Genomic DNA, 20389 nt, shown 5'->3' on the forward strand with positions numbered 1-20389 from the left:
GTGGTCTCTATTGGAGCTTTTTGTTAATCTTGACCATTTTCAAGTTATATGACCGTTTATGAAATGAGGGGTTGAGTATGACCATAGGGGCACTTGACCAACCAACCAACCACTTAATGGGTCTTTTGAAAAATAAATGCATTTTCACTGTATGACCAATAAAAACCCACCATAGAAATAGACCCTCTGACCCACAGGGTCACTTGAAATTTACAATTTATTTTATGATGGGGGATCTAGCAGTCCAGCTGGACTACACAGGTTTAGATATTATAAGTACTTTCACTATATGACTAATAACAACTGTCCTCCAGCATATAAGCTATTTACTCAGTTTAGATACTTGATGAGTATTTTCACTATATACGTAACCAATGAAGCCCCATCCTACCACACCATCTACTGGTACTGACCTTGAGGTCAAGGAATTTAAAAAATACGGTAAGCATCCCCCCCCCCGCCCCTTGCTCCTCACTTCTATAAAATCAGTTTTACTAGTTGATACCCAGAATATAGATGATTATGTTTTCACTAACAAGATCAATAACGCCACACCTTGCCCCCCCCCGGAAAATTGTCCCTCGAATCCCTATCCTGGTCATTTTTTTGGAATGTATGTACCTTTTTTTTTAAACATCGCATCACCGCCACCCCCATACACACACACACACACACACACACACACATTTTACAATCTATGTAATATGTTTCTTTTTTTTTTTTTTTTTTTTTTTTTTTTATAAATTTTGATATTTTTGCTCTTCAGTTTGTAACCCAATGCGTTTCCTGGGCTCAGCAATATCCTGTATATGGTCGTTGGTTTCACACTGAAATGAATTGAATTGACCTCCTGAAATGTATTTACATGAACTGTGAAAATTTTTATAAGTAATTTATTAACTGGTATTCATTGTGACCCGGGTTAGGAACAATTAGGGTTACCTATCACAGACTCTAGTTTGCCCGTTCGAGTTCCTGAACTTTTAAAAACGTACCCCGGTAAATCACTTCATACTGGCTGAGAAATCCGAAACAAACACCATAATCTACAACCCTGGATAAATCGCTACCCCCAGAACTCAATAAAATAAAACGTGTTCATAATGACCCGTTTTTACCTGTTTACACATCCAGCCACTGATAAATACCTTTTGGAGAATACATGTAGTGGTCAATTTCAGGAGTTTTATAAAGTGGAACAAACTCGTTGTGTTACTGTAGTGTAAGTTGAAATTTAGTTTTATATATGCAAAAGTTATTCTATTAACAGAGCAGATAACATCATTCGTGAAAAATATTACGTATGTAGAGAGAGAGAGAGAGTGACATGCACGTAGCGTCGTTTTTTAAAGGGGTGGAGTTGGAAAAAACGTATCCAAAAAATCTCGTCAATAAAAAAAAAAACTTTTTTAAAATCATGGAAATCCTAAAATGGGGTGAAAGGGGGTAACATGTAGTATACCTATGACTGCAATTTGCGCTGTTTGGTTCCTTACTTTCACTTTAATTGTTTTATACACTCCCAAAAGAGTGGGGGCTAACTCCATAATCATTCTCTTTTTTATATATAAATTTAAGAATGTCTAAGAATTGAGACCAAAAGACTCAGCACATAGAACCATGGTCTTCCAAAGAGCCCATGAAGTATGCAAGAACCACTTGATAGTGACCGACTTTTTGCATTTATACCGTACGTAATGATGTCAGTTTATATGCTCTTAAAAGTACATGTACATCATGATGGTCATATTTACGTCATTAATGCCAATTACAAGCAGCTAAATTCTTAGTGTTATATCCTTTGTTTATAAATATTGCAAGTAACATTTCGAAAAAAACCGGTTGTACAGAATGTATTATGTATGTACATGTACATGTTTAATAAATGAACTGCTCTATAAGGTTTCTTTCACGGGACATGCCTATTCTGAATTCCTATTATCCAGAGACGTGCCACCACTCTTTTTACCCAGGTTAAATGTACATTAATTCTTTTTTTAAATTACATATATTGTGAAAATTGACACATATATACGTCAAAATTTAAAGAGATACGATCGACACCTTAGACATGTTAACATAAATATCTTGCATGTTGACAGAAAGATATTGCATGTTAACATAATTAACTTGCATGTTGACATAAATTAGTCGCATGTCGACATAAATAATTTATGTCAACATGCAAGGAGCAGAAATACATGTATGCCACCAGAGTTGTTGGTGTTAACTTATTATTCAATTTACCAGTCCAAAAATTTATTTGACAATCTAATTGTTTTATTAATTTGAAAGATACAAGTGATCAGAATAAACAGTAAATTTGTTAAATTTTACAAGACTTGTCTTCTATTCAATATGACAAATAATTTGAGAGCAGGACAGAGAGAGAGAGAGAGAGAGAGAGAGAGAGAGAGAGAGAGAAGAATTAATACATTTATATCAGTGCGTTTATCGGGTGTATATTGCATCTACATATTTGTGTATTAAATAAATCCGTGTAAGATTCATATATTGATATACTAGATTATAATTTTTTTTTTCGTGGATCCACGTTAGATTTAAATATATCATTCCTGTGGAGAATACATGCTCAAAAATATCAGTCGCTTGATATTAATTAATGATAATTTATAATGATATAATTATAAAGATATTATAAGTATCAGTCTTTTATATTTTGTCAAAGGAAATACGATGTTGCATGAATCAAACCAGCGACCTTTTAATTTGTTTGTATATGTGTAGATACAAGTACATTTAATTTTTTTAAAAAATAGATATCAAAAGATATTTTGGAAATGCGCTATATTATAACCTGGATCATACACAAAGTTACAATAGTTTAGCGTTTATTGGTTTTAGCGTTTATTGGTTTATTCGTGAAAATTAATCGTTTAATCTTTTTCTTTTGCTTAATATATCTCGATGGTTTTGGGGTTTGTTTTCCAATCCTTTATTTCTATTTGCTCTATAGGTTAGTAACATGTCCATGTAAAACTTTGAAAAAGTATACACTATTAGTTTTATAAATATTTATACTAGCCTTGATCTCTGCTGGAGAGAACTATATACAAAAAAAATATATACTATTTTTGCCTGTTGTTCAATCCAGACTAATTAAGTTCACTGGCTTAGCCTACACACCTTTATGTATATTTTTCATTAAAATATTTATTTATTTAACTGTTTATTTGCCAAAAAAGTTTTAGCTACAGAACGACCTCAATCAATCAGGGACATATATCATAACATTACTGATCAGATGTCAGTTTATATGTATATAGACCCGAAACAAATACGTAGACTTTTTAAGTCGGGATCGGAGTACTTATAAAAGTGTCTGCAGTAATCAATGCCAAACCAAATGGGACGAAATCTGAAATCGATTGTTTTCGCTCGGCGTTTGTATTCGTGAGTGAAGTATAATTTCAGAATACATTATCTTTTTTTCAAAACTCTCTTCTTATTTCTGTAGAACTTGTTGCGTTTGATTTCAGAGCGGCATCAAACAGTGGCTCCGGTTAGCTTTCCTCCACAGTGCCTAACGTTACCAGTGTAGCTTTCATCATCGTATGCTATTCTGTGATGTTTCAGAGAGCGGATAAAAAGTACTCTGGTTGCTATGACAACATGTAAAAATTAGGTAAGTGTAAGTGTTCGGTACATTGTGGATGCTTGTATCTCAATTTGTATCATTAGGGGTTCGTGTCCTTGAGAATTTTAATTAGTGCTTTAGCTGAGACTCAAGAGATATCTTCCAGTAGAGTAGTTGAACATTATTTGCATTAGAAAGTTCTTAAGCTAATTGCAAGCACGTGAAAAATATGCTTGTTGTTTTAATTACAGAAGAATTTTAAGAAAAAAATGCAGCAAGAAATATTTAACCAAACTTAATATAACTGAGTGTACGGGTAAAGAAATCTATATAATTTGCACACAGTCATGATGGTTTAATATGTAAATATGGCAACAAATGTGTTTAGAATCCACTGGAACAAAACCATGATGAGTGAATATGTTGGGTTATTATATAAGCTATTACATATAAGAATACTGTTTTATATAATCATATAAAAATCACTTCCCAAGTATTCCTAGTTCTGTAGACTTTTAAATTATGCAATGATCCAATTACAAACAGTAGGTGTTATATGTTAATGGGACCTCTTATAGCTGTTATTGCATTCTACCCAATGTTAGTGTTAAACAGCTTTGAATTATGTTGGAATTGACTTTGTGTGGTAACTAAATGAACTATTAGGTCTCGGAGGTCTCCATTATATTGACCAAGGCAACACTGAGCAGCTGAATAGAACTGTATTCTTCTTGTCAATGACTTAAAAACTGATTTGCCATCCTCATTCAAATAACCAATAATTGGTTGTTTTTGTTGTTAGATTACAAATTCAATTAAAAAATACATAAATTGTCTCATAAGAAATATCTTTAGTTTTCCTAGTGCAAAAAATTGTGAAGTGTGGTTTAGGCAATATTTGTTGGTATCATCATTGTTTGAAGATTTGGTAAAATTTTCAGGTTTGAGGTGAGCAAATGCAAAATGATGTTGCATTTTTTAATGAAATGAACGTTTTATGGATCGACACAACAATAAAACCCTTGAAAATTGGTGTTCAATAAAAAATTATGAAGGCACAGTATCCTAATCTTAAGGGTGGACATCTGTTGATATTAAAGTTAATTAAAGTACATTATAATTAAGATACTTTAATGAGTGTAGAATTTTACAAACCAAAAAATATGTTTAAAAATTTGTTGGAAAGATAAAAAAAATGACTGTCTTACAGATTCATAGTGAACCTTCTAATCCAGTGTACTGTACTATGCTGTTACTAGATGAAAATTTCGTGAAAGAAACTATTTATAAAATTACACTTGATTTTATTGTTTATTTCGATAAATAGTACATCACAACCTGGAAGTGTCCCATATACCGTCTTAAACTACAATAAAATAGATGTCTTGTGTTTTTTTGGAGATTTTTTAACACTTACTCACCTGGTACAAGTGTTGCCCTCTCTGATGTTTTACTGGAAAAAATTTTGGGGGAGCGCTACATTATTGCAGCTAGGTACAAGACAATTAAAGCTCACATTTGTGGCAATCTTAAAAAGAGAAAACCTGGATTCTACAAGCAAGTCAAAATATTTTGTTATTATAGCATTGAATCATGATTTTTTGAAGTATACACTCTCATAACTGCCGCGGTGTGTGCATACAAATTGAGTAACGCGCTAACGCGCGTTACTCAATTTGTATGCACACACAGCGGCAGTTATGAGAGTGTATACTTCAAAAAATCATGATTCAATGCTTATATTTACATTTTTTAACTTCTTGCCTTGTCTGCAAATGTGAATTATACCTTAAAATTCCGATCTTATCCTAAGGGTTAACATTAATGGAAGAGCTACAGTAACAGCCACAAGCGTGAACTTTGATTTTCGCTTGTGACGTTGCAGTTTACAGCGTTCAACGTTTGTGACGTCATAATAAAACTCGTCAATTTGACCTTTGACTACTTGTTGCATTTAGAGGCATTTAAACATCACGGAATTTAATGGAAAAACACAGTAGAATGTAAATATATGATAATGAACCTCAATAGTTAATTAAATTTCAAAGTTGATTTGGAACTCTTTTAATGCGATATTAATTTAGGTGAAAATTTTGGGTAAGAAACTATTTATAAAATTACACTTGATTTTATTGTTGATTTCGATAAATAGTACGTCACAACCTGGAAGTGTCCCATACCACCTTAAACCACAATAAAATTAAATGAATGTTTTATGGATTGACACAACAATAAAACCCTTAAAAATTTGTGTTCAATTAAAAATAATGGAAGGCACAGTATCCTAATCTTGAAGGTGATTTATTATTCAATCCTGATATTTTCAAATATAAATTTGAATATTTAAAAGCTACATGTAGGTTTCATACATGATTGAAAATCTTGTGAAACTATATAAACTTCCTGCTTTCATAGAGACCTATATTGCTGGTTACTGTTGATGCCATATGACGAAAACACTAGTATGAAATTCTTGTCACTTTTTAACTGGCCAATATACATGTACTTTATATGGGTGTACCTTCCCATGGCTGTGTAATGTGTAAATTCCATATGGTGCTTATAGCCTACTCTGAAGCCTGCCTGCTGAACATTTGTTGCTTTGATCATTTGTCAATTTGAATACAGTTGTACTGCATTATAAATTGTTGTGGATTATTTTCTTTGTTCCTTTGATTTGGTGAGTACTGGTATTTAGTTTTATCAGCTCAAAATATTAAAATTATTATGTACCTACTTGTTGAGATAGAGGATGTCAAAAGTTTATAACACTCTGCAGTTAAAAAAAAAATCCATAACATACTATTTGAAGTTTTGACAATATGAAAAAACATAAAGCCTGCATTAGTTTTCATCTTAAATTAATGAGTTCTTATTGTGAAAAGAAAGTGAAATAATATACGAGGAAGATAAAAAACCTTACTCCCACCCTCCTTCAAAAACCCCTCCTTTTCTTAAAATTCCATTACTGGTACACAGATAAGATCATTTGTCTAATGTCACGGTAAAATTTGAATACCACATTTTTGGTTCATGTGTCATTATGATATGTGTTTCTGTTGCATCAATGGTTACTGGGGACTTCAAAAAGCATGAAAATTTTATTAAAAATAAAGTGTGTAGCTAAATGAGAAACTCAATTATTCAATTATGTATGATTCCATCTGCTCTGGTCATTTGTTCTCAGAAGATGGCCGGTAACTTGAGAGAGTCTTGTGTCTCCTAAGTGACTCTTAAAATATGCAGGCATAGAATAATGGTTGATGAAAGACCCCAGGGACTGAAGAAATGGGATGTGGTCAGTGCAGCTCCTAGCACCCTATAATTAATCTCAGATATAAAGCTAAGTGTCTAGGTGTGGGGAGAGGGGGTTGATGGTAAGAACAGTAAAACTCCCTCCCCCACCCCCCCCCCCCCCCCCTTCCACAAGAAATTCTGAAATTCTAGATGCATGTCCTAGTCAGAAAACACTGGATGATATCGATAAAGCTTGAATTGTTTGACAAAATGCATGCTGTATAATGCTATCTAACCCAGGGAGTGCAGATAAATTAGACTTGTCATAATATCATGTTAATGGAACCCCTCAAGAACTTTGTGTCTTTCAGAGATCGAATTCATGGTGATTAATGTGAAGCCATCCACAACCCTAGACTGTCTAAGGGCAAAGTAAATTGGATGTGCAGGGCTAAGATTCTTGTCTTCAGGGAAAGACTTTTAGTCTTTTCATTGTGTTACCCACATTCTCTGAGTCAATGTTCTCTGAGTCAATGTTCTTAAATATATTTAGAACTGAGTGAATTCATAATTGGAAAAATGAATCATTGATAGTTTGAGTTTATATTTTGATATAGGAAATCTTAAAGAGGAAACCTTGATATGCATCTACTTTTCTGTTCAACTCTGTTGAGAGAGTATTTGTACATAATTTCATCTTCAAATTTTTGTGTAAAAAAAAATAATGTTGCAATTGTTGGCTAAAAATATATAAATTAATAAATTTTAAAGTGATTTTTTGGGGACCACATTTTTTATTCTGTCCTTGAGCAAGAAATTTTCAGAAGTTTTGAATCAAGGATGCAGCCTGTTGTGTGTCATTTGTCAAAATCATAAGGGAGGAGATGCAAAACCCCCCAACAGTAGATTCAGCTGTGTGATTATCATAATGCCATTGATTATTTCAGTTTCATTTTCTCTCTACAAAGTCAGTGTATGATCCAGCTGCTAAATATTAAACATTATATTCCCCTCCTCTTTGTCCAATATCTAAACTACTAATTGCTCATGCAAGTTCAGAACATGTAATGATGAATTTCTATCTGGGTCAGCTGACAATATCATATGTATGACATTTAGCATCAGTCCAAAAAAAAAAAAAGTAAAAAACACAGAGGAATTCTTCCATCATGGGAATTTATTGATTTTTATTCTCACTGCCTGTAGTTGGATATATTGAGCAGTCGACCATTTTCTGGAATCTGTAGCGCTGACTATGTGTAAATTAAGGTGAAACCATTTGTTGACATCCCATAGGATTTTTTATTTAAAAAATAACCAAAGGATAGCTGCATTATCAGCGTGGAACTTCAAAAGTTGGTATAAACAATCCACTCTAACCAGAGGTAAGGCTCACTGTGTTTTGAAATTTAATTATGACTTTTTTCAAGAATAACATCATATCAATAACTGTTTTTAGCTACAGAATCATAACTTTTTTTTTGAGTGATTTGAAAGTTATCTTGAATTTAGGTGGTTGTAATGACTATTTTTAAATATCGAATGTCTCAAAATGATGTGAAGTCCATATTTTCCCCATTCCTACATCTTTCAGAAGTACATTGTTAATGCATGAATAAATTACTTTGGTGACCCATTGTTCATAAATTATTTCTCTTAAAGTACAGAGATAGAAAGAAAGAGAAAAGACAGTGGATAGAGAGATAGAAGAAGTATAACTGAAATTGAGACAAAAATAGTATTTCCTATTAGATAATTGTGACATTGTGTGTGGTGAGAGTGTTTGCATCTTTTGATTCGATATTAGTTTATGAGTCCACCAAGTGAGCATCATGCTGAGCTTGTAAATATTCTGTGTATATACATGTATAGGCAGTTATATTACTATGCTAACATAATGTTAAAATTAATGCATTGACAAAAGGATAATGAAATATTTAGTCTCTTGTTTTCCATCAATAGTCAATATACTGGTAGTCATGTTTGATGTGGGCGTTTAATGTTTGTCTCCTGTCAAGATAAAGCACTGCCATGTACAGAATCTCTGTAACATTGACCAAAAAATTATGTTGGGGAGGGTTGCCATAGAGACCCTAAACTCCCCATCACTGGCTATTTCAGAGTGTTTATATGTGTTAACTATCAAATAAAGATGTGAAAATCACCTGTAATACATAATCTGATTATTGTACGAGTGATAATTGAAGTTTTTATAGATAATTAAGGAGGATGTCTGTTGTGATTATTATAAGTCAGAATCCCACAGAAAACATGGAGATTACAATGATTGATTCCTAAGATTACATCTTCATCACACTATTAACCAAAGATTTTCTTGAGACTTGATATCAAACTGACAAACTCATTACTGAGTTGTACTTATAAAGACTATAAAAACAGTGTGCTAAGACTTGTCTTGCCAGATTACAGTGAGTCTTAGGTTAAGTCAGCATAGACGCATAGACTGATATCGGATTCATCAAATTTATGTAGTTGTCCAGTTCAGATCACAATTGTCTGAGTTTTACACTGGCCGATGGCAGTCAGTCTTAGTATTAGACTAAGATTACTAAGAGTCTTAAGGGATTGTTGAGATCAGTTGTAGTCTTTAAGATGTATAGTGAGACCTCAGTGAGTCTTTGGGGTTTAGATTAAGATCAAGTTTTGCCTGTTTGAAATACGACAACACCAAGACTTTGGCTTTGGTACATGTAGTCACGGTTTGACAGAGAGAAATACACTGAAGTTAGATCAAAAGCACATTTACTTATAGAAATAGGGAAAGGTTGTACAAAGATTGTATTGATGTTGGATGAAGCTGAGGTCATAACGACTGGTCTGTATGTTCATTGTTATAAGTCAGCCTGCACTATAGATTAGTATTGAGTCATATACCAAACTGTGCTTGTCATATGGGAATATTGGTGTCAGATTCATCTTCTTTGATTCTCCAGCCAAAGGTCACCATCTGACCTTTGGCATTTGGGGCCTTTGTTTTACACTTAGATATAAATGTATTTGGTTTATAGAACTTTCAGCTAAGTAAGTCTCACTGTATGAAGGGTACATTGCCTTGCATCCATTAGTCAGCAGAAAGTGCTTTGTATTATTATTAGTACCCTCATAAAGACAACCTTTGCCCTTAATAGTAGTATTAAGACCATTAATAATGTACCAAGCACTAATTATAGACAGTATATGTGTAAGTATATGACTGTAACATTTTCTTATCCAAGGGTTTGCACCAATACTTGAACTTTATAGTTACTTATAGTCAGTTCGACAACATATCGGTAGATGACTAAAAAGAGCCAAACATTTTCCACCACAAAATCCGTGGAGACTTGAGATGTTTATGTGCATTGATTATCCTTTCATTTAAAACATTACACAATTGCAACTAAAGAGTTGATTTTCATTAGAGATCACCATTTACGAGTAATTGCACTCATTTAAAAGAAAAATTCAATTTCAATTATTTTTTCGATCAGTGGCCAGACACTTGCAGCAAACTGGCAGTATGATTTGAGGAAGTCACAGATTAGTTTCAGCACAAGTCTTGTTTTGCAGCAGTATGACTTGACAGCACAAATTGTGTTATTAACTGCACGTGCACCCGATGCACCTGCCCATGCACTGGAAATATTGCGGAAATTGTGCAGGGTAAACAGTTGTGTTTATTGGGTGTTGAGTGCATTCAATGTTAATTGTCTGTTCTTGACTTGAGCAAGTGAGTGGATGAATTTTTACAAGCTTGATTTGTTGTGTACTTCATTTTAATCAATGAAACAAATTATATTTTATTTAATATAGGCACATTTAAACATGATGATTAGAGACCATTCTACATTTTATTTTGTATATCCTTATATTTTTCACAATTAATTGCACTTGCATTGTTATCAACAATCCATCCCAGAAATTACCATATTTGATATTTAGTTTATTTCGTGTTAGGATTTTCTCAAATGCAGCCAGAAGGGGTGGGGTATCTTTTATATGGGACAACGGGGCTCATAATGATGCAGTAGAATTGTTTTTTTTCCAAACAATCATTTTTAGCCAAATTGATGAAATTGTACTGGGAATACTTGATTGATGAATTATCATTTCTCAGACATGAAATTGTCATTTGCATGTGCCTATTAATGTTGATAGAATGCAAACTTTTAAAAGCCTCTCTGGTTTTGTATTTATAGTTTGAGTATAGTTTAAGTACATGATAACCGTAAAATAAAGGATTAGCACTTAAAAAAATTGACATATGTATATAGAATTGGTAACTACTCGTACATACATGTATAGAAACATGATCTTTACTGGCATATGAATTCATAAGTGACAAAATGATGAGGGATATTGGGGGAAGATGATGTGACTTCTACAATACTGTGTTTCTACCTTGCTGATAGATGCAGAGATTGCCTGACATTCTGTCAGTGATGCTTACAGAAGAATCTGATTATACAGAAAACATCCAGTTGCTGGTCTCTGATTTCCTCTATTAACCACTGTGTATTTCACAATGCAAGTGAAAAGTTCTCAAATGGATATAAAGCAACAGACCAGAAGAATATGCGATTTAAATAGATGAATTGACTCTGACAAATATACTTTGATTACTTGGTCACATGCTGCCAGATTTATTTTAAAAAGGTATTAACTACTGGGACATGGACCTGTCAAACAGTTTGATGTATCAAAAATTGTGGTCACAAATTATCTGATGAATGAAATGATTTTCAATGAAATGAAATTTCATCAGTGGAATTTTATAGTAAAAGGATAGATAAATGTATTGTTATGAGTTAAATTATGCATCAACTTTCAGTTAAGCACTTTTCAAATAAATTGATCAGTGAACTGGTGTACTGAAATATCTAGCAATAATAAGTTAGTGAAATGCGTGTACACAGATGCATTGCATGTATTAATTAGCACTGCTCAGTACTTTGATTATTATCAAATTTGTAAGGTACATGTAAAACATAGGTCACCTTTGTCATTGAATTTCTATAACCATTTCCCCAGTTTTGCTAATTAATACATTGATATATAGTCCAAGTCTGTGTACAGTGTAACGCCTGCCCATATGTCCATCCCTCTGCTGTTTCATCAGTAGTGTAAGCCTCTGCCTTGATGCCGAGTTGATTTTTTGTGTGATGATATTTATTCATCACTTAACGAGGCCGAGTACAGAACGAGTACGCACGCTTTCGCGCAGCGTTTCATTTGTATTGTGACGTCATCTTTTTGCTTTGTTGACGCCATGGCGTGATAGTTTCAAATGCAGATATTCAGCGAAATTGTTGAAAATAGCTCGATTGATGCGTAAAATTGATATTATATTGTGGAATAAACATAAATGTCTCGAAGTATAAGCTATATTTGGGCTCGGTTCGAAAACGTGAAGAGGGTTCAGCAAGGCTAGCCCTCTGTCACGTTTTCTAAACCCGCCTAAATATAGCTTAATTTCTATATTTCAAGACAGTAACCATGTATTTTATATTAATGACCCTTAATATGTGATGTTATATATTTATTTATTACTTAAATGTGTCTGAATGTTTTAATAATACTATAAAGATCACCATTTCCGTCTTTGTCAAATAAAAAAATAGCCATTATCTGGCAAACTGGGAAATTGGGCATACAAAAAACAACTTTGATAATATCCCTGGATCAAACCAGGAGGTAAAAGGTTTTTTTTATTTGACCATTTGATGCCTTTGAGCAATAACTTTGATATGTAGAACAGAAATAGAAATCCCTAGGGCAGAAGTTTAAAAAAAATGTAAAAAATGTGCAAAATTGATACATTTCAAGCAAAATCCCACTGGGTCCTATGTTAAAGATTAACAAACTTCGAGATGACCCCTTGAACAAACGGTGTGGTAAATTTCTGATTTTTTTCCTTAAAATAATAATTATATCAGTAGAAATTCATGTAAAAAATTTCATTAAAAAATCTAGGGCAGAAAAAATTAGACCCGGCCTCGTTAAGAGATGTGGCTCAAGCCTCATGTAAATTGACCTATCAACGATATTGACTAGCCATCAGATCTTGAGCCTGATTCTGTGTAAGTCCATCTATGATGGTCGATCAAGTTGTATTTTGTTGTGATTTGATCAGAAGATCTTTTCTTGTATTTATGACTTCTTGAGATAAAGTTGTACCCCACTTATTTTGGAAACTGACATTTTTCTTTTATATGATCACAAATCACATATGGAAATATAAATTTTTAAACACAAATACTGTTCACTAGCCTGTACACTTTTTTCCAAATAGTGTATTAAAATGATTACTGGTATTGGACAAGTTCATTTAAAGAATTAAAGATTAAATTTTACTATAATAGGCAATATACAGATTAGCATTCTGAGTATTTGGATTTTGTTTGTTTTGTTTTCAAATTTGTGTTGGTCTGCACCCCCCCCCCCCCACCCCCCCCCCCCCCCCCCCCCCCCCCCCCCCCCCCCGTCCTTATTAAAATTCAGTTTTACTTAGAATTCTGTTTATAGTACAAATTTCATTTGTTTGTGCATTAACAGGCTTTGTGGCACAGTCAGGTTGTGATGGTTATACTTGGGTTGAATTTTTTTTTACACATGTTGCGTCTACTGTTTTATGTTTGTTTTTGTTTGTTTGTTTTAACACGAGTGAATTAAGTATCTGAGTTATCTAAAAAACAGTTTTGTATACACCGGCTCTCATGATGACGGAATAAAAATTGGTTAATGAAGAGGACAATTACCGGTAATATTATGAAAAAGTTGATTGGAAGGTGGGGGGGGGGGGGGGGGGGGGGGGGGGTGATAACATTGCAACCATACAGGTTTAAAAGTGAAATCAATAATTATGTTGCAAATGTATCTTCTTGCATATCACTCAACCTAAATTAAACAGCAAGGAACATTTTTTTTTTAATTGAAATTGGTTTGGGACAAAGCGTGAGGTCTCAAATATCTGGAGCCAGTTTGTTGTATTTCATTGATTCTATCTACCGAGTATGGTACAATGAAATTCTCCCCATTGTTAATATGATTAAAATATCTTGCTGTAATCTCATTATAACTGTACTGCTAATTGCATGTGAACAGGAATGGGAACTCTCACTGCTGTTGTATTCCGATAGCAGTTAGAGCAAGCATCAGGACTTTTGTTTCGTTCAGTTGAATGCTCCTCTGTGGCCGGCACAAGCTAAAAACCCTTAATTCTCATTCCTGACATGGCGTGCAGCTCCATCTAGTCAAAGATCGGGAAGCTGTGTTTAATGTTAATAGGACTGTGACAGATTCTGTTAATTGGCTTGTCGTATGCACTGTGCATTCGCCCTCTCTCCGTCCAACAGGATGCCATAATACTGCACTGCTTTTCAAACGAGATGCCTAGCAGTGTGTGTGAGTCAGAATGCTTTGGCTATTGATTTCTTGCATTATTCATAATGATAATTCTTGTAAGGGAATGAGCCACAATCATCTGTTAGTCGAGATCAATATATTGATTCTTTGAAAAGCATCTGCCCTGAACAGGTTCAAAAGACAGCACATTTGTTGACAATTGACCCATTTTTCTGGTCAACTAGCTCTGCATTTTGTACATATATATACTGGAGAGCAATCCATATCTCATAGATTTTTTTCTGTCAGAGAGAGAGAGAGAGTATTTGAAAGCTAGTGATTTATCCGCGGTTGATTTATCTGTGGGGGGTTGATGTCAGGTTGCTGCTCTGGGACTATTTACTCTGTCTATTTAAACTCCATTATCCATCAGTCCTGTTCAGTATTCATATAGTGCAATCTCACTTATCCTGAATGCTATTTACAGTGAAATCAGCCCTGCTATTATTGAGAAGTAAAAAAATAAATAACGGTATTAATATGGGAATTCTAGTTGTGTATTTGCCCACACTGCAGAGATAAGGAAGCAAAATGCTAAATTGTCTCTTGAGAATGGTTATGAATGTTTTACAAGCTGCACATACAGAATCAGAATTCATCCACTTAATATGGCTCCTGTAAAGTCTAGTGGGTAAGATCTAACTTCTGAGGACATGCCATTAGTAGATTTAGACTTGGTCTGCAATGGTATCTTTCTCTACTCGGGAATAATTTCATATCAGAGAATCGTTATGGCATAATGTAATAGGGGTAATCCTGCTTTTAACAGGCAATCACAAATCAATTGTCTTCTTTCAACGGGACTCATATTCAGAAACCAAATCTTCTGTGTTCTCTGGATTGGCAAAAGGCTGCTGTGTGCAGTATCAGTATTTCATGTTCAATATTGACAAGACAATTGTGTTTTGTTTATCATATTCTTATCAGAAAGATGAGTTATTTCTAATCAGTTTATCTTGACACTTAAGGATATCTCTTAATTAAGTGAAATGATTTTGCCAACATCTTCTGAAACATCTGTTAATTGTTTCTATTGTTCATTTGAAACGGCAATACATATCACGTTACTGTACGTGACCTTAGCCTGGCAATGCATCCTCTAGTGAGAAACTTTTATTAAATTAAAATGCAAAGTCAGTTACTTCATTGAGCTGATTTTTGATGAACCTTAAATACCTATTTGCAATCTTAAGAATATAGATGTTGACTTTATGTGATATGCACATACATGACTGTCTATTCTATTTTTAGCTAGGAGAGGCAACATCAAGGTCGTCCTAGAGATTGTGTCATGGCCACTCTCCAGAATGTCTTCATCTTCATCCTTTGTGTAGCCGAAACCTTTCAGGAAAGAAGAGGTGAGTGCAGAATGTCCTAGCTGAATCTTTGCAGAAATATGAGAATATTGTTATGGTATTGTATAAACAGGTAGTGCCTGGACAAGGCAACGTAAACTTCTTGGGTTAAAGCAGCTCTGTCTATTATGTATGTTACAAAAAACTGTAAATCAACTCTTGATCGTGACAACTTTGTTTAGGAATTTATCAGTAATTTACAGGTCCGCTGTGTCTGACTTTTAGTTTCAATAACAAATACTTATGCCACATTTAGGACTGGTTAGTGGCGAGTAATATTCACAATCTTCGTAAATTTTTCTTGCATGCAATTTAAGGTTGGTTTACAGTTTTGTTCTAGTCAAAAACTATTTTTAATGCTTAATAATATGCATGTTTAAACCCTTAATCATTTTATTAGTATACCATTATCCAAGTATTAGTTGTTAAAAGTATTTTTATTTCCATACGCACATTATCATAATTACGTTTCATGTTAAGGAAAGTAACAGGACTCCAAATATTGAATTTGTTGTAATAAAACTATTTCTACAGTACCAGTACATTAAATTGTGTTTTGCCACATTTGGTAGAACCTTGAGAGAAAAATCTCATGAATTTCAAATGAGTGTTATTAACTCCAATGGCAGTTGGAGGGGGGAATGAGTATTTCTATAATTAGAGGGTGGTATCGGTGCAATGCGATAGTCGGTAATTGCGGATGCGCGCCGCGTAACACCTAAAATATGTCACATTATAAAGACAACGATTACATAACCATTTAATGACAGTCAGCGTCTACACGCTTATGTCATCATTACCGACATCCTCCCCAATGTTTTTGTCAATTTTTTTACACAATAGCTGACAGATTAGATCAATTTGTTGAGTAGGGACACCATCCTTTCTCCTTAACTCATGTTTTCCACCTAATGCAACAAGAAACGTTTTGAAATGTTTTACACATAGATGTTCAATAGAATATATACATAGCATGAGATTTAAAAAAAACATGTGTTTTGTTATTCTTTATATACCGGTAGTTATATTATGGTAAATTTAAGATCTTCTGAAAAAAGACTTTAAATCTGGATTGGATTCTTGATCTGCACAACATTTAAATGCGGTTTGTTTGCACTCGATCTCCACATTTGAAACTAGCTAGCGTTATTGCCATTTGAACGAAAAGGTTTACACGCATGGTGTTGTTTATATGTGTTTAATTGCTGTTATTATTAGCTGACACTTTGACTCAGCTTCTGAGAGGTAGACGGCCACCATTGTTCACATCCAGTCACCTCTCACCGGCCCAGATTTTATCCCATATATAGCGGAACTGTTCGTTTTAATTCTATTGATTGACGCTGAATGGAAATAAAGCCAATTGAGTATGAAGAATAGCTGTAGTCATTCAGTCATAAGAGCAGTGTGTGCCTGCTGACATAATTATGTTCTTCGGCTGACAGAGAAAAATTTTTATTCATGGATTCCTTCTTTTTCTTCTTTAAAATAATGCACTCTTATATCATTGTTGAAGCCATGTTTAACTGTTGCCATAGTGATGAAGAAACCACAAAAAAAAACTACAAAGAAAAAAGTATTTTTACTTTTTAAAAAAAATTTTTTTTTTATGTATACAAATGCTGTTTTGAATTGATAAAAGGTTGAAAAAAAAGAGGAAAGGAAGTGAACACAGCAACAATAAAAGCCCTCCTCTATATTTTGCTCCTAGCTAGACCCTTATTGGTATATGTATAGACTTGGTGAACAATGCATTCTGCAGACTTTGAATGTAGCTCATTGAATTTCAGTAACTTTGAAGCCAGTGTTTTCCACAAACTGATTCACACAAATCAATACCCTGATCTAAAGTGATGTATTTTTTACTCCTCAAAATGAAGCAGTGAAGCTGTGAATCTATAGATGGAAAACAATTAGTGGCACTGTTTGAGGATTATTCAGTGCATCAATAGCTGGGGGATTCAGTGTTCAGAATGTATTTATGGCCTTGCTAAAAGTCGTTCTTATTTGTTTCAACTCATGATGGAGAAAACCTCAGATGGGGTCCCAGAAAATGTCATTGTTTTGCCAAGCCATCAGAACCTTTAGGCACAAGACCTTGGTTTTCAAGGGCCCAACAAAATCCACAGCAAACTTGGGACTTGTATTTTTTTCATCTTAAAATTGATTTTCCAAAGTACTGTATACATCGAAATATTTGTCCGTGTTTTATTTTCACCCCTTTCACCCTCACCCCGTTGTCAGCAGGCAAATTTAAGACTGGGCGAATTCCAATGTTTTAAATTATTTCTCTTAATTTTACAGCATTTATACATGTATTTTTAGTTCATTTCATTCAAATCAAATTTCATAGGTCAAATTTAGTCCCAGTCCTGTTTTTTTCCATTTACTTTACCATATTTGAAAAAAGTGTTACGCCCAGTAATGTATGATACTAGTATTGCAAAACTTAGTACTTTATTTCAGTGCCATCTCCTCCAAGCATCACTGCCGGTCCAAAGCCTTACCCCAAGAGCAGCTGGAACCCAGAGCTGGGGGACAGAGTCTATGTTTACATAGCTAAAGAGAAGAACACACGATTACAATGTGTCGCAAGCGGGAATACGCCACAGTTGAGGTAAATCAATTAGCTGATCTTCAGTTACAAGCAAGTACCGCTATATGATTTGTAGTAAGAAACTTATTAATTTTCTAAATGGAACTGTAAATTCGTAATTGAATGTAAGTGATTAATATTCACGTAAAATCGTGAGAAGCACATCTCGTGTACCATATTTTAAAATCTCGCTTCTAATTTTCGCAAATTTACATTCTCTTGATTATATGCAAAACTTTACTTAAATTAAGTACTCACGTAAAATAAGGAAACTACAGTGTATTTCATTACAAATTTGACTTTTTCTTGAAAAGTTGAATATTTTTATTTGTACATCTGTACATGTATGTATATTAATAGACTGTCAAATTTACAAACATTTACATTTTTGAAATGAAGATTGATTGATAAATGAAACTGAATTCATCTTATTTTTAGATATGACTGGTTAAAAGATGGAAAACTAATAGACTTCACGTCGAATGAGGTGAAATACCCCAACAACACCCTGAGGATTTACAAGGAGCAGGGTCTGGGGACGCTGAACATCCACCGTGTACAGGAGAGTGACTACGGTACATACCAGTGTCGGGCCAGCAGTGACCGCGAGGACTCCCAGGCAGTGTCCCTTAGTAAGAAGGTGGAGCTGATCGAGGCGCACATCTCGCCCTTCCAGGACAGCAGCGATGTGGACTCCAAAAAGGTGCCCCAGGGGCAGTACCTAATGCTGACCTGCGACCCACCCTTTTCTAACCCAAAGGCCACGCTGAGCTGGACCTTAGACGATACATTGAGGGAGATGGACTTTAATGAACGAATTGTCATGGATTATGAAGGTAATACTTTGGTTACGTCGATATTTGTTGGACACCAATTTCAGGGGATTTTCGTTGAGCTGTTCCACGAAATCAAATATTCATCACAGTATAAATAGTGATATCAAATGTTACTGATGTAACCATTGTTCATAAATTTACGTATCCTCGAGACTGTGAATTTTGCTAGTTCAACAAAAATTGATGCCCTTGATATTAATGAAACAACAATATTTTAGAGATGCTGGATTTTTAACATGTTTTTGGAAGAGAAAAAATAGCATTTACAGCATTTTGTTTGCTATTGTAGGCAACTTACACTTTGCCAACGTGGCCAGTGAAGATGGCGGGGACAAGATGTACTCCTGTTTTGCTGCCCTTCACTTCATTGGATTCTACACTAAAGGTCGCACTACAGAATTGAAAGTTTATGGTAAGTAACCTCATGTTTTCTGCAAAACAGATTTTTGACTTCTTAAGTTTCTATGTTGTTTTTTAAAATGTTTCTGTAGAGCTTACAACTGTGTTTCAGAAATTTCAATTCCTAGAAGCTCTCTGCCATTCTTTAAATGTCATCAAACATGTTTAGTGTCATTTAAAGTATTTAAAAGAGAGCACTCAAATTATTAAACATAGAGACTTAAACATAGAGTCTGCACAGACTAAACCATGGGTCTTGTTTGTTATTGCTCTAATTTAGTAGACAGTAGCTTTAAAAAAACAAACTAGGATAACCTTACTCACCAGTCAGTGAGAGAGACATAGAAGCAGAGAAGAATATTGTCTCTGCTTAGGTCTCTCTATAATACAATGAGTTTCTGTTATCATGGACATTTTAACCATATATTTGTTATTTATCTGAACTCAAGGTAAAAACAATAAACATTAGGCTACACCAATATAATTTCTTGTTCGTCGGACCCCGCGTGCTCGTATTTAAATAAAACTATACAAATACTGTGGAATCATTAGATTTCGTGGTGGCTCAATTTTGGTGGAATTCGTGCGCACCTCTCATCCACGAATTGACATCCTCCATGAATTAATAAATTAGGGTAATAAAGTCACATATCCATTGTAGGTTTAATAGAATACACGAAACTAGGTCCCCATGAACCTGTAACATTTAAGCAATCCACGAAAATTGGCCCTCACGAAATTTAATGATTCCACAGTAATATAACTACCCCGGTATTAATTTCCAGCATCCAGGAAATTGTGCGCTTTTTTCTGTTCTATTTTCGCTCTATTTTTCGCATTTAAATAGTTTTAATTTATAAATCAGAAACAAGCAAAAGAAATATAATCGTCCGCTCAAATTTATTTATGTACCACCTAAAAATTTTGGCTACAAAAAATAAATAATATTATTATTTAATCGCTC

General features: G+C 34.1%; 1 protein-coding gene across 3 annotated transcripts in view; it reads left to right on the forward strand.

Annotated features, from left to right (window-relative positions):
• Nucleotides 1–3297: 3297 nt before the first annotated feature.
• Nucleotides 3298–20389, forward strand: part of LOC105342527 (neuroglian) — a 37766-nt gene continuing 20674 nt past the window's right edge. For 2 of the 3 annotated variants that reach the window (XM_011449498.4, XM_011449503.4), the window contains exons 1-6: nucleotides 3298–3414; nucleotides 3501–3646; nucleotides 15491–15597; nucleotides 18061–18211; nucleotides 18629–19026; nucleotides 19316–19438. In XM_011449498.4, coding sequence (XP_011447800.3) covers nucleotides 15531–15597; nucleotides 18061–18211; nucleotides 18629–19026; nucleotides 19316–19438 — 739 coding nt within the window. In that variant the 5' untranslated portion in view covers nucleotides 3298–3414; nucleotides 3501–3646; nucleotides 15491–15530. Of the gene's footprint in view, nucleotides 3415–3500; nucleotides 3647–8049; nucleotides 8221–15490; nucleotides 15598–18060; nucleotides 18212–18628; nucleotides 19027–19315; nucleotides 19439–20389 lie in introns of those variants that run through there. The other variant, XM_011449501.4, reaches the window with a different exon arrangement.

This window comes from Magallana gigas, chromosome 4 (assembly GCF_963853765.1).
Source record: "Magallana gigas chromosome 4, xbMagGiga1.1, whole genome shotgun sequence".
Taxonomy (NCBI): domain Eukaryota; kingdom Metazoa; phylum Mollusca; class Bivalvia; order Ostreida; family Ostreidae; genus Magallana; species Magallana gigas.